This window comes from Buteo buteo, chromosome 11 (genome assembly GCF_964188355.1).
Source record: "Buteo buteo chromosome 11, bButBut1.hap1.1, whole genome shotgun sequence".
In the NCBI taxonomy this organism is placed as follows: domain Eukaryota; kingdom Metazoa; phylum Chordata; class Aves; order Accipitriformes; family Accipitridae; genus Buteo; species Buteo buteo.
Genome location: NC_134181.1, coordinates 27,640,352 through 27,668,251, shown reverse-complemented (window position 1 = coordinate 27,668,251; position 27,900 = coordinate 27,640,352). Strand labels below are relative to the sequence as shown.

The 27,900-nt window shown below is 42.7% G+C and overlaps 1 protein-coding gene across 4 annotated transcripts in view; it reads left to right on the top strand.

Annotated features, from left to right (window-relative positions):
- Positions 1 to 27,900, top strand: part of ZNRF3 (zinc and ring finger 3) — a 137,027-nt gene that overhangs the window by 30,224 nt on the left and 78,903 nt on the right. The window contains exon 1 of one of the 4 annotated variants that reach the window (XM_075041077.1): positions 264 to 682. The exons of 2 other annotated variants lie outside the window; for them this stretch is intronic. In XM_075041077.1, coding sequence (XP_074897178.1) covers positions 455 to 682 — 228 coding nt within the window. In that variant the 5' untranslated portion in view covers positions 264 to 454. Of the gene's footprint in view, positions 1 to 263; positions 683 to 27,900 lie in introns of those variants that run through there. One more of the 4 variants, XM_075041078.1, reaches the window with a different exon arrangement.

Sequence of the window (27,900 nt, the reverse complement as noted above, 5' to 3'; positions counted from 1 at the left end):
CGGCCGCGTGGGAGGCCGGCTCCCGGCGGGGCCTTCCCGAGCGCCGCGCCGCGCGGGTCTCGCCCGCCCGCCCGCCCGCTCTCGGGGCTCCGGCCGTGCCGGGTCCCCGCGCAGCAGCCGCCGCGCCGCTGGGCTCGGCTGGGCCCGGCGGGGGCTGCGGGCCGTGTGTGCGCCGAGGGAGGGACGGAGCGGGTCAGAGCCGCGCGGAGGGCGGGGATAACCCCGTGGTGGCCGTCACGTGGAGCAGATGAAAGGGAAGCGGCTTGGCAGGGCGGAGAGGAGCCGGGGCGAGGGACGGGGAGCGCGGGGCAGGCGGCGGCGAGGAGCGGGGCGCAGCGCGGCGGGAGGGCTGCTGCCATGGGGCGCTGACCCGCCCGGGAGCCCGGCCCCGGAGCTGGAGCCGCTCGGGAGCGATGCGCGGCGGCGGCGGGGCGCCGCTCCCCCCCGCCGCGCGATGAGGGGCTGCGGGGCCGGCGCGGGGCCGGCCGTGCCGCCGCCGCTGCTGCTCGGGCTGCTGCTGGCCGCGGCGCCGGGCGCGGCGCTGGGCAAGGAGACGGCGTTCGTGGAGGTGGTGCTCTTCGAGTCCAGCCCCAGCGGCGACTACACCACCTACACCACCGGGCTGCAGGGCCGCTTCTCCCGCGCGGGGGCCACGCTGAGCGCCGAGGGCGAGATCGTGCAGGTGAGCGCCGGCCGGGGGGGCGCCGCCTGCCCCAAGATGGCTCCGCGGGCCCGGCCGCCCGTCACCTGGCGGCACAAAGCCTGCGCCGGGCCGGGCCGGGCCCGCCGCCCCACGTGCGCCGCGCGGCCTGGGGGCGCCGCGGCCGCGGTGACAGATGCGCGCCCGCGCACAAAGGCCGCGGGGCGCCCCGCGCCGGCGGCGCGGCCGCCGAGCCCCGGCCTCACCTTGTCGGCCCGAGGCCCGGGGCCGGCGCCGGCTCGGAGCCCCGTTTGACAGCCGGGCGCGCGGCGCGGCCGCCCTCCGCGGCGGGAGCGGGCGGAGCCGCCTGTCCGCGAGCGGCGGCGCCCCGGCGGGCTCGGCGCCGCACGTGCCCGCGCCCTCGCACCTCCGTCGGGCGCGGGGCGGCGCGGTGCCTGCGCGGCGGGGGCGGGGACTCTGCCCGCCGGGCGCTCCGCTCCGCGGTGCTGCGTGGGGGCGGGCTCCCGTCCCGTCCCGTCCCGGCGCTGCTGCGGGCGGTGCGGGCGCTGCCAGGTGCGCCTGGGGGCTCCCCGCGACAGCCGTCCGCGCGGGGGGGCCCAGGGTCGGAATCCCGCGGAAGTAACGCGCTGCGAGACGCGCTCGGGCCGCCGCCCGTCCTCGCTCTCCGTCCGTGCCGCCTCCTGGCCGTGGGGCTTCGCGTGGACCGCTCGCCGCGCTCCGCGTACCTGTTACTGCTGCTCTCGGAGCTGGTTTCAAGGGATTCTTTCAGAACATTCAATTTCTTGCAGAGCTGCGCTCGACTTTCTCACCAGGGAATTAATTTTTGTATTTATCTGAACGCAGCTATGCTTTACTCTGTTTGGAACTCTTGAAGTACTGCTTATCTAATTCCTTTGTAGTCCCTTGCAATTGTTGACGTTATTTTTTTTCCCCATTGGCTAAGTAAAGAAAAATTACTTAAATGGTGTTTTAGTAAGTTTGACTGTGAAGCAATTGCTGATAGCAATTCTTGTATCTCATTAACAGCTGTGGAATTTGTTTGCTTGAGTTCGCTATGTGTACACCTACATACACACGTAAATACATATATGAAAGTTTAAAAAATCTGACCAGTGGCAAGCAAGCTCTAAAAATGACAGGTAAAGCTCTACAAGCACAAATACGTTACTATCAAAATAACCTTTTTTTTTTCCTCCTTCTTTTAAAGTAAAGAATACTGCTTTTGACTGCTTGTTATTTAAAAACAGTTTCAGCTGGAAGGGTTTCTTACAAAAGTTCTCTTGCAGGCAGAAAAGTTGTGAGGACAAGCTGCTGAAATAAGGGGTTTTATTTATTCTTTCAGAGAAAAGAGGGATGGACCAATTCATTTATATTTATGAGATTTTTTTAAAAAGGTGATGCTAGTAGGGCACAGACACTGACGTTTTCTAACTTTTTGGTGCATTATCAAACAATACGTGTAAGACTTAACACTGTGTCTTTGGGGGTAGCAAGAGAGTCTAAAGTTTCTTTTCGTGTCAGGTGTTAAGAACAGAGTAGGAGCCATTTGCTGAGGTCATACTTTCCTCGAGATTGTAAGTGAAAGTGGAGAAAAAACATACTGTTTTGTTAACACTCAGATTTGTGTAACTTGAAACAAATGTATTAACTGGACTTTAGTAGGCCTTATTATGTATAACATCAGCTGTCTGCTTCCTCTTGACACCTGAATAGGCAGCCCCCCTCCCCAAATAGGAAGACTACAGTGAAAGCCAAATTACGTGGCAAACCTTTTACAGTCATTTATCACTCGAACACTGTTTGGCTTATTCATCATCTACTAGATAACATCATATACATGATGAACAGGCTATTTTTTTTTCCTGAGCCACTGTGTGCTTTTTTTTTTTTTTTTCAGAGAAGAGAATATGGCAGACATTGTTCCAGAGCGGCTAGACTGAATGCTATCAGTCATATTTTCACTCCTGAGATTTTAGATTATATATGGCATCTCTTGTCAGTGTCATGCTTCCTTCATTTGCTCCTGAAAGTGAGTTTTTTCAGAGCCAAAATTGGCTTGCCTCCCTTTTTCAGCTAGGCTGTATGTTTTTGGAATTATATGAGTCCGCTGTTCTGGATCGTCATTTAAAGCTCACGGTGAGATTTAGGAAAGAATCATGAAGCTAATGCCGCTAAGAACCTATTCAACTGTAGCTGGTGGTACTTCAGTCAGTGAAGCAAGCTCTTCTTGGCCCCAGCCACTTTGTCAGTGTGTACAGCTCCTTCAAGATTAAGATGCATTTTTCTTTAAAATGAAATATTAGAAATTCTTGAAAATCAGGAACACATTAAAGAATGGATCAAAGGAATTGTGGTTTTGGGACTACACAAAGACTTACTTTTGTTTATGTTAATAGCATCAATTACTCATTGGTCTTGAAAGTCTGAACAAAAAAAAAAACCCCAGACCTTAAGAAACAATGCACTTTCAGCTTTTGATAGGTCATACATTCACTCCTAAACTGGTTGTTGGTCAGATTCCTATCCAGCAGTGGTACGCTATTATATTGTTTCTCATGTTATTGTGAACAAGTCCTATTAGGGTCAAGTGTCTACCAGAATAACTCTTCAGAGAGATGAAATGTTCGTATGTCTTCTTTCATGTGGCCACCGTTTGTATTCAGCAAACTCATCCTTAGGTTGCTGTGTCAGCTGGTCCTTAAACTGCTTGAAGGTCTAACCATCTTGGTGGTATCTGGCATACTGGAATATTATGTGTTTCTTGGGACAATATCCTGGCCATTAGTATGGTTGAGATTGGAAATTGAAAATGTCTGATTAGAGAGTGATTGTGAAAACAAGACTGTTGAAACCTCTAAAATGATATTTTGCTTTAAAACAAATTAAGACTGGTGAACTCCTTATGGTTGAAACTTCTTGTAGCATTCAGACCAAAAGCTGAGATGTAGTTCTGTGTCAAACTAGATTCTACATGGCCACAGACTTACACTGCTAGGACAATAAGCATCACTGATTTGATTTGATTAGCAGTGACTTTTTTGCTCAGAGTGGGATTATGTATCTTAATTCTGCTTGCAATTGGCAAGTTTCTGGTCCAGTTGCTTATTCTGCTTCATAGCTAAGATGTGGAGCATCAAATGCTGTGTTTCTTATGAAGTGGTGGTGAGGTGCTGGGGAAAGAGGATCAAATTTAGTGTTTGTTTTATATGGCATTAAAAACTCTGACGTGAAAAACTCTAAATGATACACAGTCATTGTTGATTCTCACTCTTAGTCTTTCCTATTTGCTACTCCTGGCTTAGATACACTGCTAAATACAGTAATATAGGTGGATTACCAAGACACACAATTTTGAAGAGAAGCAGTATGGAGGAGAAATTTAGGAATATTCTGGCAGGTTTTTCTTGTGCGATAAAAGGTTGGGGTTTGGTTGGTTTGTTGCTGCTTGGAAACCTCAGCAGGGGAATAATGAAATTTATATAGCCATTGAACTGGGGTGATGTGTAGATTACATAATAATCTCCAGTTGCATGTATTTTTTGTGCTCAAAAGGTTTGGGGAGAACAAGCATAACTCAGTGCTTTCAGCTCCAGGAACAAACCAGAAGTGGGACACTTCCCAGCTTGCACGGCAGTTCCCTGTAGCAGTGCTATTGCCCATCTTCTTTCTGTTGCAGAAGATGGAGAGGCTTAGAACTGGAGTGCAAGACCGTGTGCCTGTGTGTTCCTTCTTTCTGTCTCCCTCCCGCCCCTTATTTACTTGAATAGCTTTGAACCTTTCCTCTGTTTTCTCAAAATGCAAAAGTTGCTGAAGACTGTAAACTTCTGTCAGGTAGGCTTTGCACTCTGAAGGATTGGCAGAGCTTTTAACGATGTTGAAAGCAGTGACTTGAAATAACTGTGCAGGTAGATAGATGTCTGGCAATGATCAGAGGAGGCTGAGTCAAGGAAATATTTGTGTCCTTTGACGATGGAAAACAAAAATGTGTATTTTCTTTTTTTTATTGTTGTTGTTTTTTGAACAGGCAGGTTAAGTTTCTTCTTGCTTGAGTTGAGCGCCTGAAGGCCATTCAAATTGAGGAAGTGGAATTATTTGTGGCTTTGAGTCACTGTCTTGTTGGATGTTTTCTTTGCTCATTATCCTCTTAGAATATGAAGACAACTGTGATTGGGTTTGTGTTAGTTTCCATACCTTAACTGTAAAGCTGTGGCTTACAGTAATGATCCTGAGGACATCAGGGATAGTAAATGTCTCTGGTAAAACCAAGTTCCTAGTACCAGTTTTTGGGACTTCAGGTTTGCTTCATCATCTTGTCCTTGGAGTGAAGTATCTTGGAGTTGAGCTGTCATTGGAATGTGGCACTTTCATTCTGATGGAAAACAAAGAGCTGACACCCTGTGGATGCTGAGAATGGGATGAGAAGAAGGGCTGTTCACCATTTACTATGTTTCTCTGTTTTAGTACAAGGACAGGAGACCTGGAATGTATCTGTTGTGTTGTGTATGAGAAGTGGGGCGAGGTTATAGGTTTTGTCCTCTTTGATCTTCAGTCTTGAATGGTATGAACAGATGCTCACAATTGGCAAATGTTGTGAGGCAAGTGAGAATAGTCATGTTTGAGATGTCCATCTTCAGCTGTTGAATCTAAGCACTGTCCTGCTTGAGCTTCTCATCTGAACTTGTGTCAGACAGAACCTTGAGTCCCGTCACCATTCTGAAGGCCTGCTGAAAGTTAAGGAGTTTGTGTTAAATAGATAACAAGGCTGAGTCACGAATGGAAGAGAATTAATTGCTGCTGTCTTTAAAAAAAAAATAAGTCTGACTTTCACAGTGCTTATTTCCAGTTTAAATGTAAAAAAAAAATATTTATTTATTTTAATAACGGCAAGTCACTGATGGCTCCTTTTTGGTTTTAACAGCATCAGGTGTGTGTCTGTAGTTACGTAGTCAGAACAGTGAGTAATTTCTATACTTGTTCCTTTGCTGCTTTGTGGATCAGAAACCTCATCTAATCTAAGTTTTGTGTTCTGGTTATCATTGTATTAAGACTTGACTGTCTGGCTGGTAGGAACAAGAATCTTCTGTATTACAGCCTCGATATATGCATGGAATAGCAAAATATTTTACAAGTTTTGGTTGTGCATTTTCCAATATCTCATTCTTTAAAGCCTATGTGCAGGTTTTGAAGCCTGAACTGAAGGTTTCAGTTTGTTTTGTGAGTTGGCAGGGCTTGTCAATCCTCTCTGTTATGGGAGAGAGTTGATAACTTAAAAAAAAGATGAAAAATGCAAGTTTAGTCCTGTGGACAGCAGGCTACTCTTCTGTAGTTTCTGTGGTGTGCTGTGCCTCATCTGAGCTTGTTTGGTGCTTATTCTTCAGTAGTTTCTGACAGAAGAATGAAGGTTGCCCATGCCCAGAGTTGCCTGGTTTCTTTCAGGGATGGGGTCCCCGACTCTACTGTGGCCGGTTGACTTTTTCGTGCTGTGAAAGGAAGGTGTTTTTCATGGGAGTGCAACAGGTGACTACAGGTCTGGGTCCTCTGCAGGAGAAGGCCAAGATGATAAAGAAAGCATAATTCACTTTTAAAATAAGAGATGGTTGAGGTAAAGACTTGCTCAGTTATTGTACCTGGACAGCCTTTGTAGAGCCTGTAAGCCACAAGCAGCTTGCTTGCTGCAGAGGCATTGTCCTGGGTTTGATCTCAGATTAGATTAATCCAGCTGTTTCCCAGTTTCCATCTCTCCCTCTGTTCCTCCCTTCCTATTTTTTAAGCTTCAGTCATGCTTTAGTCCATCATGTACTGTGGTGTGGGGTAGTATACGGGGAGGGTTGAAGACAGCCCATCAAAGTGTTTTGCATAGGTCGTTCTTGTACTGTTTTGTCTTGATACTGGGCACTGTCTTCACACTGTGCACTCTAGCCCAGTCACATCATTGCTGCTTTAGTTCACGAGAAGTTGCCTGTTCTCGTTGGCTTCTGAATACAGTATTGTAAATAAGGATCCTTATTTTTTATTAATTCTTCAGTATTGCAATATCCAAGATGTCTCTTAGAATGGTGGTGAAAGGACGTGGTAACTCCTTCTGTGGCAGCTACCAGCTGATGTCTACTTGCAGCTGTAGTGCTCTGCTTTGAGAATCCTGCACTTGTGCCATCCTGTTAAGGTGCACTGCAACGCTGTAAGAGAATTTAAGAGTGTGGGGTCAAAGATAGTGGTGAGAAGGGGCACTTGGCTGCTTAAACCTTCTGTGAGAGCATCCGTCTCTCTCCTTCGGTTGGACAGTTTCATGTCTTCTTTCATATCTTCTGGAAAAAGAAAAGCCTTATGAAAACAGTTAATATAAACCCAAAATTATCATGGAATTTTAAGGACTAGTAAATCATATTTACCTAGTTAAAAACCTTGGACTTTGAAGCTTTAGACTACTACAATACATTATAATGTATTAATGGAGAGTTAAGGGCACCTGTGCAAACTGTTTCTAAATGAGTCTAAGGCAATAATAAATAAACGTTTCTAGGCTTTACTACATGGGAGAGGGCTGTTCAAAAGATAAGGTACCAAATTCAGTGATGAGTTTCTGGTTTTGGAGGAAGCTCCAATGCCTGTAGTATTTGCACAGAGTTGCAGCAATACCAGAATCCTTCTACCAGAGCCTCATCAGCACACAAGACTGAGACAGTCCCTTGAGGAGAAGGTGGGAGGCACAGTATAAGAAAATGAGGTAAAAGATATCTCAGTATGGAGAAGAAGGTACAATGGAAAGAGCAAAAAAATGCTAATGTGACCTATTTAGAGGAATAAGAATAAAGTAGGTTAAGAAAGTAAATAGAAGCAGAAAGCTTACAGCACTGGGTCTTGTACTCAGGGCAACCAGTGCAATTTCTGTTCACTTCCAAATAAAGGTGGGGAATTGAGTGGGGAAAGAATAGTTTGTGGGAGTTCAGGTAACTTTTCCACATAGTCCGTAGGTTTCGTTAATCCTCTGCACAGACATTTAAGATCTGTACTGTTGAAAATCCTCGTTGGCAGGATGCTGACCACTTCCTTTTCCATGTACTCCTATTGCTTGTACTGGAGGTGGAACTAGGAAAAAATCCTGGAGAGGAGTGGCCCTCGAAAACTGTTAAACATGGAGCCATTTGGAGAACTTTTTTTCATTTATATATATTTATGTTGAGACTGGATCTATATGACTATAATGGTTTAGATATAATAACAGCCTGCTTCATAGTGTTACCAGGGCTTGTGGCCAGCCATGCCTCACGGATAGAATTGGCACTTGCTCTCCCAGAGCACTCCACTGGTGGATGTGATTATGGGACAGGGTAACTTTGTTTTAATTGCTTTGCCTAGTGAAGGGCATCTGAAATTACTCCAGGTGAAGCATGTAGAGGTCATGATTTGGTGTGGAGTAACTTGGTGAGAAAGAAATGCAGGCAGCTTTGCTGCAAGCAGATCTTATAGGAAACTCTTGAGTAGTTGTATAAAACCATTGATTAGCATACATAGTAATTTTCTTCCAGTTTATACCATCTTGTGGTGGAGCGTGTATTTAAAAATGCTCCCTTTTTTTTTATTACAGTCTTTTAGTCCTTGTTTTGGAATTTCAAAGTGAGGCCCTTCTGGACCAAAATAACTTTCATAAACATAGTTTTTCAAAGTGTGAATGCTTTTAAGAGGCCAGCATCTTACTGGTTAAGGAAAGGTAAGATCTGGAGGCAGTAATCTGCCGTATGTTCTACCCAGTTATGTAAGCGGTACGTGTATTTGCATTAATACACTGAGTACATCAGAAGCGCTCAATTTAGGAAGTGTTAAATATTGACTTGTACATACTATCTCTTCTTTTGGGCATCTGCACTTCAGTATTCAAATGTGGTCAGAACAGAGCTTGTGGTGCCTCCATATGAAAACAGAATGAATGCAAGTTGAATGCTTGGCCTTATTTCTCATGTTTCCTGGCTTGAAGGGAGAGCCTTTCACATTAAAGGAGATTGGCAAAGGAAAAAGAGATTGTTTTTAAACAAAGACATGTTTTGAAATTGTTACAACAGCAACAGAAGATTCATGTAAAAAAAAATAATTTTTTTGCCGGCATTTTTCTTGACTGCTTGACAGTTGAACCAGAGGTGACCAGGGGAGTGTGATCTTGTGGATACCCAGTAGAGACTGCCAAAACCTGCAGTTTACTGCACTTATCCCATTGGTGGAGCTGTGCTTATGTTAGGATTGAGTAGTAGTGCTCAGGAAAATAGGGTTCTGGTGGCTTAGGGTGTCCTCTTCACAGTGATGAATTACTTTCAATCATTTTTTTTAAATTTCCTTTTCATGCTGCTTTAAATGACTTTTGTTGTTGTACTTGGCTTTAAGATGAAAAACCAGTTTACAAAGGTTGATTAGGTGTGGGTTATGTGCCAGACACAAGTACACCCTTAAATACGTAGCTTAATATATGCAGACTCTCTAGGCTTCCCAGACCCATGTTACTCTGTGCATTAATGTAAGGATTTTAGTTGCTTTCTAAAGCTGCTGGCCAGCTTAAGCTTTCTGTTGGTTTTCTTGAGCTTAAGCTGGTTTATTATTTTGCATCATTTTCAGTAGTAAAGCAAACTGAAGAATCGGTGAGGAGGTGACTGGCCTGACAAAGAGCTAAGGAGCATATTTTAGAGTCTGCAGTCATGGTTTGAGTACAACTGTTTAATTAGCTGTACAGGCATGCATGTTGCAAGTACGTGCCTCCTACTGTGAATTTATTGCATGTGCTTGGTAAGCAACTTTCAAATGCTTCTGATTGTAGTGTTGGAAAAATTGCTTTTAATTCAGGAAAGACCCTAGTTTGTGCCAAGATCTGTTTTCTTACTTTGAGGCTTTTGATGCTTGCCTGCTTTAAAAAAAACCCCAACAATAAAAAGTGTATTAAGTGTGGGTGGGAAAAATCCTTCCCCTCTATTTCTCTCTTTATCCATCCTGCCCACTCCTCCCAGTCCCCCACCCCCCACCCCAAGCAGAAGAGACTCTAACCAAACTTTCCATTGAGTTCACCTTTGGAACTGAAAGTTTCCAGCCTTAAACAGTCCACTTTGATGACAGATTAAGAAAAGTGGGTTTGGAGGACTGACTTGGAATTGTAGAAGGTATTCTGTTTGGTTTTATACACTGATGGGTCAGTTCTGAAACTCTGTAGTTCGTGGAGAAGAATCTCTTTTAAAACCTGTGGTTGGTTGGTTGATTGATTGATTGATGTTCCCTGCAGAGACTGCTCTTGAAGATTTATGGACTTCCTGTTTGGGCCTGGCTAAATGGTGGCATTTGCAACTGAGCCTTGATAGGTTTTACCTTAATAACAACAACAACAACAATAATAATATCTGTATGTCATAGACAAAACATTGATATTATATGTATAGCATGCCAGTTGCGCACACTAGTGCTGTCTCTTCTTGCTATACTGAAGTTTTACCTGTCCTTGCTGGCTGTGGAGATGAGGATAGACGTTAGGATATGCAGTGTAGCAGTTGCTGCTCTTTTCTTACGCCGATTGGGACTTCTCCTAAGGCAGTCTCTAAAGGGTGTGTATACTATAACAGGAAAATGTATTGGTTCCCACTGCAGTGTTGTATTTTACAAGGGTCCAGCATACTTTCTGATACCTGTTTTGGGTTTATTTAGAAGCCCTTTAGAGCAGATACTGTCTTGCATGCTGTGAGGATACAGGGGAGATGAACACTTTATGGTCTGGACGCCAAGCTGGCAGATGTCCTGAATGATGTGTAGCAAGGCTGGGAGCAAGAAATAAACGCATGGAACAGAGCCAGGAGATGCTACTGAGTTCAGTATTTAATAGGAGCCAAGGGCTGGAGACCTCTTTTTGCTCAGAGGCAAGGTATCCCCAATCTGCTAGCTGGCAGTGTTTTGCCTGTTTAAAAGATTCTATCTTTTGCATCCCAAAACTGTGTCTGAGGAAAAGACGTTGCAGAGCAGTTAGTGCAAAAGAACTCCCAAGGTGTGATCTTATTTGGGGTTTTCGCTATTTTACTTGAGAAAGCTGCGCTGCCAGAGTTCATCCTCCCCCACCACTTTCAGTAACTTTCAGTAATAATCTTTGTAGGTTTTGATACTGGGAATTTATGGAGATTTTTCTGTAGTGAAATAACAGGGTTGTAGTTGCAGATAGGGATAAATTTCTCAACCATGCATATTTTGTTTATATTCAGTTGCCACCAGGAGCTGAATCTCCTCAAATAACAGAAGTCAAAGTGATCTGGTCTCCTTTTGTCTACCCCTCTTGTTATCTTGAGGCAACTGTGGGAAGATGAAGGAGATTTGAAATCTCTCGGGACAGCTTTATTATTAAACATAGATCCCTGATGTGGAATATGGAATAGTCAGCCAAAATGTATGCACATGTGTGTATGTGTGATGTATGCAATATGATTAAATGAAAGTTACACCAAGATGAAAACAATAAAATCTTCACTGTTTCTGGACTGTGTAAGTGTTTGTTTTGGGGGCTTGGATAGGAAGCCTGGAGACATCCCAGCTGTGGAAGTAGTATCGGAAGAAACTACTGTCCTTGTCAGTAAAAGGGCTGAAGTGTCCTGAAAGAGTTAAGCTCTAATTAGCTCACTCGTAAGGTATTTAATATCCTTATTAAACTCAACTGCTGGTTTGCTTTTTTTTCTTTCTTATGGTGAATAAAATTTCTTGAAGAGCTGTGCCTTTGCCTCTCAGATCAGAGGCTCACATGTTGAAGCTGGCAGTGCTAGAGGCTAGTTCCTATCTGTGTGACAGCATTTTTAATTTAACAGGACCGGCTTTGATGTTCTCGAATATTTATAGGCAGCTTCAGATCACTCCAGTATTTATGCTTTTTAACTGCAGCAGAAGTTCCTCCTCACACAACAAAATTTCTTTCCCTCTGTTTACTCTTGGGTGCCTTTTGGATTTGCAGTCATCAGAGTGGTTTTATGTTACAAAAATACTGCTTAAATACTTACTTGCGGGAGGAACCACTTGATTTCCTTTCTAGTTTCTGCAGCGTGGGGGTAGTCCGGTTACTGCATCTTACCTCCTTGTTTGAGCCTCACTACAGACATTTACATTGTAGAAGAGACAGATGCAGTGAAATAGAATTTGAGCATCTGCCTTTACCGTGAAGCCTTCTCCCGCTGTCTCAGGGAGCTCAGGTGTGCCTGCAGTGGATCAGACCAGAGGTCCGCTGGGGTCGGAGCTATCATGGACCCCCCCCTTCCCCAGGAGGACACAGAAGTGTCTCTCAGACACCCTAGAGAACGAGCAGGTTATAGTCATGGTTTGTGGTTTAAAGAGGAACTGAAAACTTGAGGTTAGGCTCTTAGTGGGAGCTGATCAGAAATTACAGCAAAAAGTTTTAGCTGGAATTTGCCAGTGTATTAAAATGAATTGTTCCACTTGGATGGTTTGACTTGCATGAAACTCTGACCAAACTTGGGCAGGAATCTTAAAAAAGATACCTGATGGGTCAGCTATCAGCCAATTTTTTAACCTGCTCTCAGCTTTCATTGCCTCAGCAGCTCACCAGACACAGCATCTCTGACTCCTGCAGCCCAGGAGGTGGGCTGTCTCAGAGCTGGCACCGTGTGTCCTTTCAAAAACAAAGATGGGGGGGTTGCCACTTTAAATTCACTGGTTTTGGTGTCTTGTTAAGGTGTCGTTGTGGTTTGAATCTTTGCCTCAATTGTGCCACAAGAGGAAGTGTGTATGTTGTATGAAAGTGTTTCCTCAGACTAGCTTTTGCCATAGACATCCCTTTTCCTCCTTCCTCTGCCATGTTTCTCTTCTGCGTTATCCTCTCAGCCCTCTGTTGTGGATCTCACATGGCCTGCCTTATCACTGATGTTCCATCCCAGAGAAACTTTGTCATGGCCAAGTGGGACAGCAAAGCTATGGGTTTTTTTTCCTAGAACTTTTCCATATGGATGTCGATAGTTCAGGCAGACTTCTGTGTCCTGCGCTGCTGTGCTTAGTTTTTGTTGTGAAGTTCTGTATGCTTTGCGTTACATGATGATCTCCTAACTAGAATTCTCTTCTTGTAGGCTTATTTGGAACTCCGTTATCAAAGTAGCAGATTTTTTGTGTAATAATTTGAGTGGTTTCACTTTGTAAAAAATTCCATCTTTCAGTGATGGTAATTTGTTTTAATGCATGGCCTACAGTGGAAAAGGTTTGTGGGTTTAGACACTCCTGCTGTAGACGCACTTCTTTGTTGGTACAGCCTTTTCTAGTTCAGCAAGTGAAATCAATTATGTCACTGCCTACATAGCCAAATAGTGCCAGGAAGCAACCACAGGAGGAAAGTGCTTGATTGTGTGTTTGATGTAAATAGTTTGCTCAAAGAGTAAGGCTTCTCTTGCTATGGAAGTTCAGCAGCGAAATAAGAGGCCTGTAACTTACTAATATAGCAGTGAGACTTTCTAAAATATGCCAGTAAAGAGAACTTTACTGACTTAAAAAAAGTAGGGAAAGATCTTGATACTGCTTCTCCAGGTGAAAAAAAAAATAATCTGCCTGTGGCATCTAAACATCACCTTTTCACAGTTAATTTTAAGGGAAGACCTATTTAGAACATGAAGGAGCTGTGTGGTATCTTCAGGAATTTGGTGTTCATAGGCATTCTGCTTAATGCTGATGTGAAGTCGTCTGAACTATGTGGCTCCTGGAGTGCAATTTCAGTGCTTGCATCTAGGGATGGGTGGATGTGATTGTGACTTCATTTTTCTTTAGTTCCCTCCTCCAAATCATTGTTAACAAAGGTACTTTTCCTTCTCCCTACATACCCTGCAACATTCTTGTGAGAAAGGAAAATTTATGAAGTATGGAAATACTTAATGCTTCTGTCTCTGGGAACGACTTATCCAACAATCACAGTTTAGTTTTTGTTTGGTTTTGGTAGAGCTGTAGTAGAAACCTGGTCCTAATGATCTAAGGTGGTGCTTTAATAAATTTCCCTGTGTCCCAGCTGTGATGTGGTACTATTGCTAGTCCAAAAGAGTTACAGAAACCGAAAGAAACGAAATACAAGCAGTGTGTGGTACAGGAGTGAGATTTTTATTAACCAGCTCTTCAATCTTTTTAGGGGTGGCGAGGGGGAGATTCCCCCAAGTGTTTGGGTTTTTTCAGGCTTTACCGTTCATGTAGAATTCACATCTTACTTTGCATTTAGGTTCAGTAACTTCTGGAAACATTATGAGATGTTTGCACAACCTAGATGGAAAGTGTATCAGCAAAACCACTTATTAAGATTAAAGAACCAGCTCTAAACTTGTCACTTAGGAGTGGGCAGTAAGTAGTAGCAAGGTTGTGGCTCAAACAAGGAGGTCATCACAATCTGAAGTTTAACGTTCAAGTATCTTGGTCAACAGAAAGTGTGTTGTAATTTGAAAACTGGTATACTTCTTCAAGGCTGTGAGTACAGCTTCCTTTGAAATAAGGTCCTCAAGAAGTTTTGCAGTATGCCCCTTCCCATTCCATATTACCCAGTACTGAAAATTTCAGTTAAAAGCGTAACAGACAGAAAGGAGGGAGTCATTTTGCTCCTTATCACTGCTTAGCATGGAAGTTAATAACAGTCAAGTATCCAATACTAAGATGAAACTGCAAGTCAAATAAAAAACCCCAACAAAACAACTTCCTGATTTTTTGCCTTTGTATAGCAAGGTTTTTCATTTCTATAATATCTTTACTGTTGCTGGTTTCTAAGATCAGTTTTACAGGCCTGGTGGCTGCTGTTGACATGTCCCTGCACTTAGCAGCTGCTTCTACTTTGCAGGCTTTCCCATGGATAAACTGTTGCATTATGACCACTTAAATGATAGAGTGTGAGCTACTGTGCACTGAGTTGCCATCCATGAACTGTGAAGTTAGCATGTCACATGTTCACTCTTCCCCTTCCCCAGCTGCAAAGAAAAATGTCATCTTGAAGCCACCGCATTTTTTTTCCCTAGTATTTACTTGGTTACTTGAGCTCACATCTCTGGAAGGGGCTTTGGGATTGTAAAATGTTGTTTTGTGGCAGTAACTCTGATTGCACTGACACCTCTTTTGCAAACGAGTGAGCCCTTCTCATAGAGGTTGCATTTTCTGCGTGTGGTCAGGTGTCACAGCAGCATCATTGTTAATGCTCTGTAACTGAGACTGATGTCTCCTCATCCTTTTTAAGGTGCGTGCTGGTCCCTCCTTGCTGCTGATGAATCTTGCCTGAAGTCATCAAAACCAAATTGCTGAATGGACCCAAATACTCTTTAGGGCTTCTGGTAGGTGATAGCTCAAGATACAAAGGAGGGGAGAAAGAATGGGTTTCTGTGTGTAGAAAATCTTGTTTTTCCTTGCTCCTTTCCTGCCCTTTTTGAAAGTGGTTTGAAATAGTATCAAGAGTTCAAGGGTTGGATGGGCTTAAATGAATTCATGCACTAACAGGATGTTCTGTAGAGGAGTGTTGTGATTGTGCCCATATTGTCTCAAAGTGCAGCTTTCGTGGTCCAGAGTTGTGCTGGGGAAGAATAATTTTTGTGCTAGTAGCAGACACTTTGGTCCTGTCAGCATCTATATTTAGTTACTGGCACAAATGAGAACTTTGTGTTCTTGCCCCTTAATTGTTCTTACAGCTTCCAAATCTGTTTCTCTAGTGAGTATGTTTTTCAGTGACATTTAATGGTCTGAAGTCATTGATAAACACATATGCAAGGAGTAGCTGGAGCCATTGAATCTACAGCTCTGTAGTCTTCCTTCTCTCAGGTTACTCACGTGGTTGTACCCTTTAAGTGAACTAAACAGCGTGTGCTGTGCTTGACGAATGTTGTTCTGCCTTATGTTTAGAGAAAGAATGGACTTTGCAAAATTCTTCTACTTTGGAAAGGGTTACTTCCATCTGATGAAGGCTATGGAGCACCTCCTATGATTAGAGAAAAGTTAGTTTGGAAAGCATAATGTTTACATATGTAAAGGATGTTCTTTGAGATTTTTTGCTTTGGTGGGCTTTAAACTTACTAAACTTTAAACTGTTTTAAAGTATGACTGTATGGGCCTTTTGACTTAGGGGATAGAACTGTGTGTTTTCTGATACAATGCATTTGGTCAGCTCTGCTTAGACTGTTCTCTTCATATTTAGTGTGATTTTATTTTCACGTAATTATCCCCTTCCACCTTTTCCCCTGCTGTGTCATTGTCATGCATAGGTCAAAAGGCTATCAGACACTTGCTGCCTTGGTGTTTTCTAACTTGCTACTTTAGATTAGAGACTTAAAACTTTTTTTTTTTTAATTTAAAATTTACAGATTCCCTAACACTTTTTCCACTGAGGGTATGGGCTCCAGTGTGTCAATCTTAAGCTTAGTGACAAGAAGCCTCCTTTTATTAATTAATTTTTATATATCCTTTTTAGAGTAATCCACAAGCTGCAGGTTCATGCCTTCCCTTGAGGATGTTCTGTGCCACCTGTGTGAGGGGGGACAACACTGATACCTATTTCTGGGTCTGGCTAGGATTTTAGAAATGCTTATGCCAACACTGACGTGAGCTGTTGTGGCCCTGGGAGGACCCAAAACTAGAACATTTTGAGATGTTGTGGGTCTGGACTGATGGTGTAGATCCTAGTATTCTCAAACAGTTTTAAGTACGCTCTGCAAACGCTATTTCCATCTCTCATTGTGCTTTTGTCTTAGGAGGAAGTAGCAGACAGTAGCATACATCTAATTCAGTCCTATTGCAAAGAGAATTTTTGCAAATCAAATACAAATTATTTCCAATCCTTAACTTGCAGCTGATCTCTTTGAATTGGAATTGGTGAAGCTGGGAAAGTATTTGCTCCCTGTGTAAGCGACACAACATACTGTTGCTGATAAGGATATTGCTAGCAAATAACCTCCTAGATAAAGGTCTTTGTCAGACTAGGTAGCACTGCCTAGGAAGCTGAATTGTATTTTTTAGCAGTTGTACTGTCCAGGTACTGCTGAATCTTGAAATCTCATCTTTATTAAATGTATTCCAGACAAAATGGACATTGCAGTCTTCAAAACAGGATACACAAACGGATGCAGTCTGTTCTGGAGATTAATGCCAAACATATTCTTAAGGCAGCAGGATTCTGACCTAGGTTAGGACTAGTTCAGTTAGGAAAGGCTGAAAAAAGTAGTAGGGGTCCTGAATATCTATCAAGGGAAGGTTGTGGGACAAGGAACTTAACTTTTATTATAGCATTCTTGCCAGAAAGAAAATAATAAAAGATGCTCAGAAGAAGAGAGAGAAGTTGAACAAGCCTTAGAAGAGAGCCATTCTAAAGCAGTCACTGGGTGTATAACAAACTGGAAAAACTGAACAGCTGGAGAATACCCTTTAGCATTTTTTCTGCCTTCAGAGGCGTGGTAGTTATGGCTACCCCGCTTTACGGAATGGTTCACGAACTGTGTGATAGAGGAATTTCATCTTTGTATCAGTACAATAATGTGGCATATCCATGCCCAAACGTAATGCTCTGTTTCTCGGTGCAGAATAGCATTTCTTAGTCTGAAAGAGAATCTGCAAGTGAATTCACAGGTTTTTGCTGTTCATGTTATATGGAATTAACACCATAAACTGTGCCTCTGGGAGGAGGAGTTGGTTTTATTTACCTTTTCAAACTGTGACTGCTGCTAGAAGAATACAGTGATTTCTTTTAAAAAAGAAGAGCTCTTTAGAAATAAAGTAACTTATATTTCCATTAAAAATACAGTTATTTTTCAGAACAATTGCAGGCATTTTCACTACTTCTCCTTAAACTTCTGACTTCTTAAGAATACAGAATACCTTGATAAGTGTGTAGTCCTTTTGAAAGCAATTAAGAATGTGCCATTTGACTGGGATTTTGTGAGTACCTGTGTTTTGGGGTTTTTTTTGTTTTGGTTTGGTTTTTTTACTGTCCATTTAGAAACCTGTCAGTGAAATATCCTTGCAGATGCTGAGGGATGACTGTTAGCAGTGAATGAGGTTAATTATTGGAAGGATGAACAAAACAGGTTAGAACAAAACGTATGCTCTGCTTTGCTACAGGTGAGCATATGCTGCCTATCTGAACTGCTAGAAAGGATAGCTTTTAAATCATACATGTTTTAGGAAAATATTTGTAATATGTCTTCTGATGTTGGCCTGTTCCTGTCTCTTGTTAGCTGGTAGGGAATTGCATCTCTGATGTTAGGACTCTAGGATCATATTTCTATTACTGAGGCAGGTAGTGGGTGAATAAACTTCATTCATGCTGTTTAAAACTTGGCGGCTAATCCTAGCAAAGCAGCAGAGCTCCCCTGCTGTCCTCCAGAGATCCAGATTGCTTTTCCAAGCCCACGTTCCTGCTCTCTGGGGTGGAAGGGGCGACACTGCTGGGGGAGGAGGAGGGGGAGCAGCTTTCCGAAGAGGGGCTCGTTGCTGGTTTTAGGCTGGGATGTGTTGTTTCTGGGGCTGGCAGCATGGTTACAAGAGCCTTAACGGATAAGGAGTGAGTGTTGTTAAATGTGGATGGGTGGACAAGGGATAAAAAAGTCTAGGCTTGACCTCTGATTTCTTTCCTGGTGTCTTTTTCTTGCCTTTGATTTCTCACTTTCTGATTCCTTCTCGTTCCTTTGTGAATTCTCAGTGCATTACTGTGGACACATGCTACTGTCTTTGAACTCTGGGGTGAAACTGATTTGCGAGGTAGAAAATTAATTAGAAGTTCATGATCCTAACATTTCGACCCCACGCTTCTATAATGCAGACTGCTATTCTGCCTTTGCACTAGTCTCAGTTAGTTGAATAACTAAGTAATTGAAGGTATTAAGAGCCAAGACTGCCCTTATAAGGAATGTGGTAAAGGGGAGAGGGAGGATAAGCAATGGTGTGTAGGATGAGCTCTGCCATAGCATGACTCCTAGAGTTTTTCATCCTGTGTCTGATTTGGACATTGATGAAGAACTAGGAACAGATAACAAAAGCTCTTCGGCCATGTAAGTTGAGGAGTGGAAATTGGCACCACTGTGCAGTGAAAACGGGCTGAGAGAAGGATGAGGATTGTTTCTTGCTGTCCAGAAAGGATGGTGATACTGAATGTGGAACAGTGGAGGATGGCTGAGGAACAAAGAAGGAGGTATGAGTTTCTGTATCTGAGGTGAAAGTATTAAGACCAAAGTTTTCTCTTCACTTACATGTTGGAAAGGGACACAAGACTGACTCTGACATGGCAACTGCTGGGTTTCAGTAGACCACTGGGTATGAGGAAGAGTGTTACCTTAGCTGAAGACGTGGGGTAAGTACAAGAATTGTGCCCTGAGTTACCTTCTTTCAGCCATGGTTCTTGTTACATGCATGATGTAGATATACTGGCAAGGATGGGCCTTGAGGTGATAATGTGATGTAATGGATTCTCAGGCTGTGTTCTGTGAACTATATGTGCATGATTAGCAGCTTGAATGGAATCGGGGAAAAATACAGAATACTGGGAAACTGAAGGATGATGAAAACCTATCTTAACTTTTCCCCTTTTCAAGGGGTTGTTAGACTGTGTCTAAGTGACAGCACGCTTGGTATGACAGCAGTATGCAGAACTAAATCCTGTCATATGAGTGAAGAACATAACTTCCTAAATAAAGCTTCTGCTCATATGTACGTCGTGTGTGATTTGTTTAGATTGTGGGAGTACTCGAACCTTAGGCTTCTTGTGATTGTGAGGTGGTGTGAAAATAAAGCTTATATTAATAAATCAAAACAAAGCTCTTCCAAATGATTTGTCTTAACATTTGCACTGGTGTGGAAAGCTGGAGAAGATGAAAACCTGGAGTTTTCAAGCAATGTGCTTCTAAAAATACACTTTAAAATGGACTATATGAAGGAGAAAGTCCATGTCAGAGGTCTTTCTTGAACAGGTCTGTGGTGGAGGTCTTTGTCCTAATTTAAAGAGGACTCTATGGTTTCAGTATCTGTCATGCAGTAATGATTACGGATTAGTAGGTGCTATGGTATGCAGGGGAATGCTCTGAAGGAATGGTCCGGTGCCCAGCTTTCCAGGGGGTGAATAAGTACTGGGTCTTTTGTCTTCCCTTCGAGCCATAGCACTGAAATAGTACATCAGATTTTTGTAGATCTGAGATAAGATGAATTTCTGATCTAAGATGACAGGTTTTATATGCTTCACATGTGAGAGAGTAAGCAGGCAGCATAAATGTCTTATTTCTTCAGTGTTGACAATCTTCCATATACATGTGGATATTTTTATATAGAGGTTCTGTTTACTTGAAAAAATCAAAGCTGTAAATCACTTAAATTCTTGATACAAAGATGTATTAGAGCAGACAATAGTTCTAGAGCAAGGAAGAGTATCAAGGAGTCAGGTACCTTATACTCTTCATTTAAATTTGTGGTTCTGTAGAACAATATTTGCAAGTGTTTCCCTTGAACAGTGGAGTAGAAGACAGGAAAAATTATAATAACCTCTAACTAATTCAGAGTTAATCTTCCTGTAGTTGAATTTCTCTTCCCCTTTGTTTTTGAGGGTAGAGAAGGAAGCTTTGGTTTGTTTTGAAATGTGATGCTTTTAATCCTATGTAGTTGGAGGTATCTGATGAAAGCTAGTTGCCTTTGTTATATCTAGGCACAGATGTGCAGTGAAAGAGAATTAAGAACAGAGAGAATTTCTTATATGTGATGCTCGTTAAGTGACATTTTTAGTACAGCGTCTTATCTCTGGTCCTTTGACATGGGCCAGGTCTCAAAGGACATTGAAGGGAAATGCCAGGGTGGTGTAGAATCTTGGCATTCTCAGCCCAGCCTTGCGGGGCCTGTTAGCATAATCACTGGTGCCTAAGTCATGGTTATCCTTCTTAATGATTTTATAGGTTGGACTATTTCTGTCATGTTTTGATATTTCATGATGAAGTTACTTCCAGATGGGTTGCAGGCAGAGAAACTAGGGTTGGTATTTCTCATATCAAGAGACCTTACCTTTCTTGATTAAAGCTAATTAGTAGTGCTTTGGAAATCAGTTCTGTGCCCTTCATAAAGTCAAAATTAGGGATTTGACAGAGAGAATTAAAGTTCAAATAAAGCAGATCCGAAAATTAGCTACTCGGGCATGCATGTCTCAAAGTTGCAGCAGGATTTACGGTTTTTGCTCTAGTATTGCACAAAGGAGTCTTCTTTATGCATAAATAGCTGCATCAGTGTGCTAGTCTGTTAGGTTAATATACTACTTTTGTAGTCCGTATCATAGAATCCTGTGCTGAAATTCTTTTGTCAACTTTCATTTTATTGCAAATTTTGTAATATGAAGGGTTTGCCTGCTCCCTTTCCTCAGCCTATTTGCCCAAACCAAGTTTCTGAAATTGTAGTATGAGATTTTAAGCTGCTCCTTGGATTGAAGGCATTTGGAGAATGAAATTGACAAAGCCAGAGCTTCATTTTCCCACAATTAAATATTAAAACAATCTTTTAACTTTCAAAATATGACTTAATGGCTCTTTTGGGCCTGACTCATCCCCTTGCTTCAGTCACCCATGCAAAACTGTTATTCTGTGTTGCTTTTTTTTTCCCCCACCCATAATAATTATTCTGTTCATAAAGACAGTAAGTGTAAACTTAATACTGCTTCCAGGTAATCACAGAATCATAGAATGGTTTGGGTTGGAAGGCAACTTAAAGATCATCTAGTTCCAACCCCCCTGCTATGAACAGGGACACCTTCCACTAGACCAGGTTGTTCAAAGTCCCATCCAACCTGGCCTTGAACACTTCCAGGGATGGGGCATCCACAACTTCTCTGGGCAACCTGTTCCTGTGAAGAACTTCTTCCTTACCTCTAATCTAAATCTACCCTCTTTCAGTTTAAAGCCATTACCCCTTGTCCTATCACTACATGCCCTTGTAAAAAGTCCCTCTCCGGCTTTCCTGTAGGCCCCCTTTAAGTACTGGAAGGCTGCTCTAAGGTCTGCCTGGAGCTTTCTCTTCTCCAGGCTGAACAGCCCCAACTCTCTCAGCCTGTCTTCATAGGAGAGGTACTCCAGCCCCCTGAGCATCTTTGTGGCCCTCCTCTGGACCAGCTTGCTCAGGTCCACGTCCTTCTTATGCTGGGGGCCCCAGAGCTGGATGCAGTACTGCAGGTGGGGTCTCACGAGAGAGGAGTAGAGGGGGACAATCACCTCCCTTGACCTGCTGCCACACTTCTCTTGATGCAGCCCAGGATGCGGTTGGCTTTCTGGTGATTGGCTGTTACCAAATAGTTTGGATTCTGTCCTGTCTGCCAATTCAGCACTGGTAAGGCTTGGAGCATGAGAATCCATCTTCAGCACCATGTTGGACATTCAGCCACAGGTGTTACTGCATGAAATCCAAATTCCCTGTGACTTACTTTCTCCTGTAGCTCTCAGTCCTAGCACCAAAGTTTTGCAAACAGCCACAACTGTGTTTTCACGGTACAGCTCAAGTAAGTTCTCTCTGGTTTATCAGTACGGGAAACCTGCTGTAGTGATTTGCCCAAAGCTGTTCCAGTAGTCTTTGGAAGAAAGACGTAAAATTTTAGGGTCTCCTAACTGTCGAGTTTGTGCTGGCTCTTCAGACTCTGCCAGTGAGTGAGTGGTGCAGCTGTTGCAAATTTTAGCCAGTAGTTGTGAAGTAATCCAGCACCTGGAACACTGAATGTTTTGAGTTGAGATTCAAAAACCTGAATAATGTGGAAGTGGCTGTTATCTCTGTAAGTTCTGGTGTGAGTTGCTTACCCACATTTTGTACAGAAGATAGATGAAGGAGCTTTTTAGACAGCCATGTGATTCAGGTATATTAGGGATACTTTAGCCAATTTCAGGTTTGCATAGAATTGACACAATTGTTCCAACTTGTAGTCAAATAAGAAGGAGTTGTTACAGGCATACACCTCTGTAAATTTGTAACCCATATTTCTTTGTCTATCCATCTTGTGTACTGAGATAGGTCTTGCAGAAAAATATGGTAATGAAATTAATGTCTTCGTCACATTAAACGTTCGCAGAGAGTCAGAATTTTACAGGTTATCTTAAGTTCTGACTGTTCTTAACTTTGAAACCATGATTTTTTTTCCTTACAGTAAAATCCATTTTGATATGGATCTAGCAACTATCCTGTCATGAAATCTTTTGCATCTCAGTAGACTGTGTGCTAAATCTATGGACAACTAGCAGAAAAAAACCAACCAACCAACCAACCAATCAAAAAACCTGTTAACTACTGATCGTGATTCCTGAACAAGCTTCTTACAATGCTTAATCAATCTGTTTAGTTGTAAATGACTGAGTTCAAGAGCTCTCTGTGCTCAACATCTGCTTTCGAAGCAGCTGAGATGGGGAAGTTGCTCAGAGTTCAGTGCTCCAAATATTGCTACTTGTACCTCTGGAGTGTGGGAAGAAGAGTGATAACCCACAGGGAGGGAAGTCTAAAGACATCCTCTGAACTTGTAAGACACAAGGACCCCCACAGAGAACAGTGCAGAACATCAGTCTCCCTACAGCAAATGCCTGAACTACCTACTGAAGTGTTACCAGGGGTCTAACTCCATACCCAGAGAAATCGGAAGAGGCAGCTTGTGGACTTAATGTTAAAAGATTCTAATAGTTGAGGAGCAGGACTCCAGATTGTGCCTCCATTCAGCAAATTCAGGTCTGGGGCAAAAGCACTCGGCTATACGTCATTGCTTAGCACACCCAAAGTATGTGCATTTAACATGCACACACCCCTTGGTGTTTTATTGCTTGTGCTTTCCACACGTGCACTCCTGACTTCCCTAACAATCATTCTGTCCTGCTATTAGAGCTTTGGGACTATATTCCAAGTAGGTGAGGCTGCTGAAAAGGAGGGGGAGAAAAGGAGAAATTTTAATGCCATCAGACAGAAGGCAATGGGGAAGCTAAATGGCATGCAGTTATCTACCGTGGCAAATTCTGAATCCTTATTATTAAAATAACTGTTCATAATATATTCGGAATAAATTACATTCAGTCTGGAGGATGATGAGAAATGAACGTTATGCTCTAACCACTTAGCTGTCCCTTCCCTGGCGATGGTGCAGCCACGGCAATGCACCACCAGGGCTAGTGCTGCAGCACGCGGTGTTCATCTCATCCTTTGGAGGAAGGGACTTAACTGCTTTATGTACCTGTAGCACCCTCCAAATGAACTGCTTTGCCATACTGCTGGTATGGGAGAACAACTGAGAAAGCAAGGAGGAGTTAAATGTATCCAAGCTCAAATTCTATGTGTTGTTAACAGAGATGCAGTTATTTGAAGTATCAGCTAGGTACATGAGAGAAAAAACTGATTTCAGAAGTGAAACATCCACACTAAAACTGCAGAGATACCCTACCCTGTCATGTAATCTGGATGAAGGCTTTGGCAGCGTATCTACCCGGGTTTTGAGTATTTTGGGTATAGATGTGCCTTAGTAAAGACAACACTGCTTTAGTTTAAGAGTAACATTGTACAAATGCAAAAGTCAAGCAAGCTCCAGTGCAAAAAATAAAGTGTAGAATAAAAGCATAACTGGAAAAATGGCACGGACAGCCTCACTGTAAGCAAGAGTTTTGTGTGTAGTAATAGACAAGCTCTGTTTAATAACCAAGCAAGAAGAAGCTTGGATCCAGTAAATCCTAATGGGTTTTGCAGATTCTGTAATTGAAATACCTGAGTGTATATGCTGATGTCAAACAAAAAGAATTGGCTTGTTTGAGATCAAAGTTTACCCATCACCAGTTAACACAAAGATGAGTGCCTTTCCCTGGGTCTTTGTGTGTTGATGGAAGGGTAGTTATAAGAGTTTGTATACATTTGGCTGTGAACCATCTTGGCCTGAAACAAAATTGAGAACCAAGGGAACAGAAGAATTGGTGGGCAGTGGTCCACTTGTGTGCTCCAAGTGGTGGGGAAATAACTGCAGAGCATAGAAATTCAAACTTCAGGAGGAACCCCAGAACAAAAGACATTTTATTGATCCCATTTTCCAGTAAGAAGAGTATCATTTAGTGTCTTCCTCTACGTTTCCAGTTGTTTCCTGGCATAAAGACATCCAGGCCATTTTAGTATTTTCTGCAAAGAGTTATTTGAGGTTTCATTTGTGAGGAAGCCTGTCCTCCAGCTTGTCACTACTGTGAGAAGTGAGTGGGAGGCCAAGGGGGGCAGTAAATTTACAGGAGTTTGCAGCAAAGTGCTGAATTTGTGGGATCCTTTGGTCCAGCATGAGGAGGTATTTAGATATTTATAGCTGACTCTACATTATTGAGAGAAATGGGGCCTTCTAGCCATTGAAGTAAAATGCTCATGTGTTACGGAAAGTATTTTTGTGACTCTCAAATTTGTTTGAGAAGTTCTAGTTTCTCTACCCTTTTCTTCCCCTCCAGAAAAAAGAGCAAAGGGAAATGGGAAGGTGACTATTGATATGTCACTTTTCAGTTAAGTTATTAACACTACAAACTTAATTTTTAGGCTCCTAGTGATTTTTTTTTTTCTTTACACACACATCCCCTGCTGAGGGCATAGCATATTTGGTACTTAAGGGTTAAATCATCTTGCTTTGGAAGCAGCTGGGCAGTTTACACTCCTTGCTGGGCTGTACAAAAATACTTTTCCTTTGAAGTACTGGGAGGAGCGGCTAAGGGTAAAACCTGGAATGGGGTTGTAGCTAACAGTTTGTAGTGGGCTTAGCTTGGAACAGGCAGCTGCCTGCAACTGCAGTATGAGATGGCAGAGAAGGTCAGGGTTTCTTTCTCTCTCTTTTACTGTCTCAGCGTGAAGGTTTTCTTTTTGAAGTTCTTCAAATGCTATTTAGTTCTTGGAAAATTCTTGGATTGGGACAGGTTGCAAGAAATACAGATTAAAAATATCCTTGCTCATAAAGGCAGGCCAAATATAGGGGTCCTATCGAAGTTCCTTATCTGGTTCTGATTTGATCTGGTAGTGAAGTACACACTGCTGCTGTCTGGGATGAGAAGGATTCACCTCCACTAAGTGGTGGGAAGGAGGTCAAACTCTTTTGAACAATGCATGTTCTGGAAAGAGCTTTCAGAAGTCCTTTTTTTCCCAGTTTGCTAGAACCTGCGAAATCTCAGACCTGATGCCATACTTTAGACATGTTGAACTCTCAGTTTAGCAATAAAACAGCTGATGGCAGTGCTGGCACTTGCCTCAGATGGCTGAAACCAAATTGGAAGACATCATGTTTGTAAGAAAAGCCACTAGGTTTATAGTGCTGTACAGCAGGAAGCTGCCTTCTCTATTGTATACAGCATGCTACATAACTATGAATGACATTGCTTGATATGGCTTCTTAAAAGCAAATATTTTCATAAATGAAACCTGATGCAAGCTGGGCTCCAATGCACTTGCTGTTTCCTGCCACTGCCAGCAGTGGAACTAGACTAACTGAAGTTGCTCTCTGGTTTTCTAGGGTAATACTTTGCCTCTTGGTAATAATTTCTTGACAATATTCGTATGCATTTTTTGGGGAAGGTCTGGATCTGAGAGATGCTGTTGATGCCATTATATGAAACTGAGGAAAATAAATTTTCTTTTGGCAATCAGTGCCACTGAAGGGACAATCAAAGGCGGTTCACCCACCAGCTAATGAGGGGTAACATTAAAATGCCTGGCGCTATCTGTTGAATAGATGATGATAGTGCTGTATCTCAGATCTCCAAATTTCAAGTAAAATTTATCTTAACTGCCCTTAATAATCCTGTCCTTTCATGTTTACCCATTTAAGGATACGACACTTACCTGTTGGTAGGATCTCCAGGTTTATTTCCCTGCTGCTCTGCCACTCTTTAGCTTTCTACCTCTGCCTTTTTTCTGAACACAAAAAGTATCAAGAATTTAGTTGCTCAAATAAGCAGGATTTTTCTCTAGGGTTTCTGCTGGTGTATGAGTTATATAGAGGGTTCTGTACTTGAAATGCTTGCTTATTAATACCTGAAGTACCTTGCTATCACATTTAACAATTCAAGTGCCAGGGAAAATGTATAGTAATATAGGCCTCAGAATCTCAGAAAAGATCGTTGCTTTCATCCGAGAGCTGTTGCTGAAAATCTTTGCTTATAATCTACACTCAACACATCCATTTTCTAGAAAATTAGCGTTAGTGCCATGGCAGAAATGAAAATAAAAGGCCCCAGAATAGTATTTTGGGGATATTGTATTTTGTTTTAATTTATTTTTTCAAGAAGCTGCTACCTGTGTTAGATCCCTGGTTGCAAAGGGGAGTTGCGTGGCTCCTTACGTGTTGGCTCTGCAGGTCTTTTTGCATGGCTTTGGAAGTGCAGGAGTTAAAGAGAACCTCCAGTCCGTTTGCCATGTTGGATCATTTGTGGTAACTGACACACTTCAGTTTGATGAAGAGGATGGAGTCTAGAGAAAGAAGAGCACAGAACTCCTGAGTGTCTAGGCTGTGTGGCTAGCATACAGTGACTTTGCTTTGCATAGCTGAAAGACTAACAAGTTGTCACACTCAACTGCTTTTTAACAGGAGGAAAAATGTAGTCTGTCCAAATGTTGTTATAGTGGTGTATGTGCATTGACTGCGTGTTTTTATGTGTCTGCCTCTCTGGGGTCACAGGGGCACACATGCCGTTTCAGTGTGTTAACAAAGCTGCTCTTGGACAGGAATGGGTGCTACTGCCTTTCCCAAAACCATGCAGGCAAAGCAGATATTATCAGCGCTGGCCCTGGGGCATAAAATGGAAAGATCAAAGCACATGGCAGCAGCACACAGACGCCCTTCAAAGCCTGAGTAAGGCAGGATTGATAGAGAAAAGGAGAATGCTCTTGCTGATGTAATCACAGCCTGTGAGACAGGTTGGGGTTTTTTTCTTTTTCTTAATTTAAACAAAGACACAAAGACAGTCCTTGTTTGTTTAGAGAGGTGAAGCGTGTGCCAGAGAGATAGAGCAGGGATACCGGAGTGTATAGAAGGTTTTCATGGATAGCATGGAGCTCAAGCATTTTGAAGTAACTGCAAACTTGCAGTTTTCCTTGTTTTACTTTGCACAACTTCTGCATGTGGTATTCTCTCACTTGTGGTGTCCATGTGGGATGAAGTAGGAAAATGGCAAAGGAAGGAATGCTTGTTTTCAGGCTGCCTTCCTTATTAAAATGGAAACTATTTTGTTTTCTCTTGAGAACTCCAGTTAAAAATTTCTGGGATTTGTATGAAAAGAAGTTGAGCACAGGCAAGGTGGAGTTAGAAG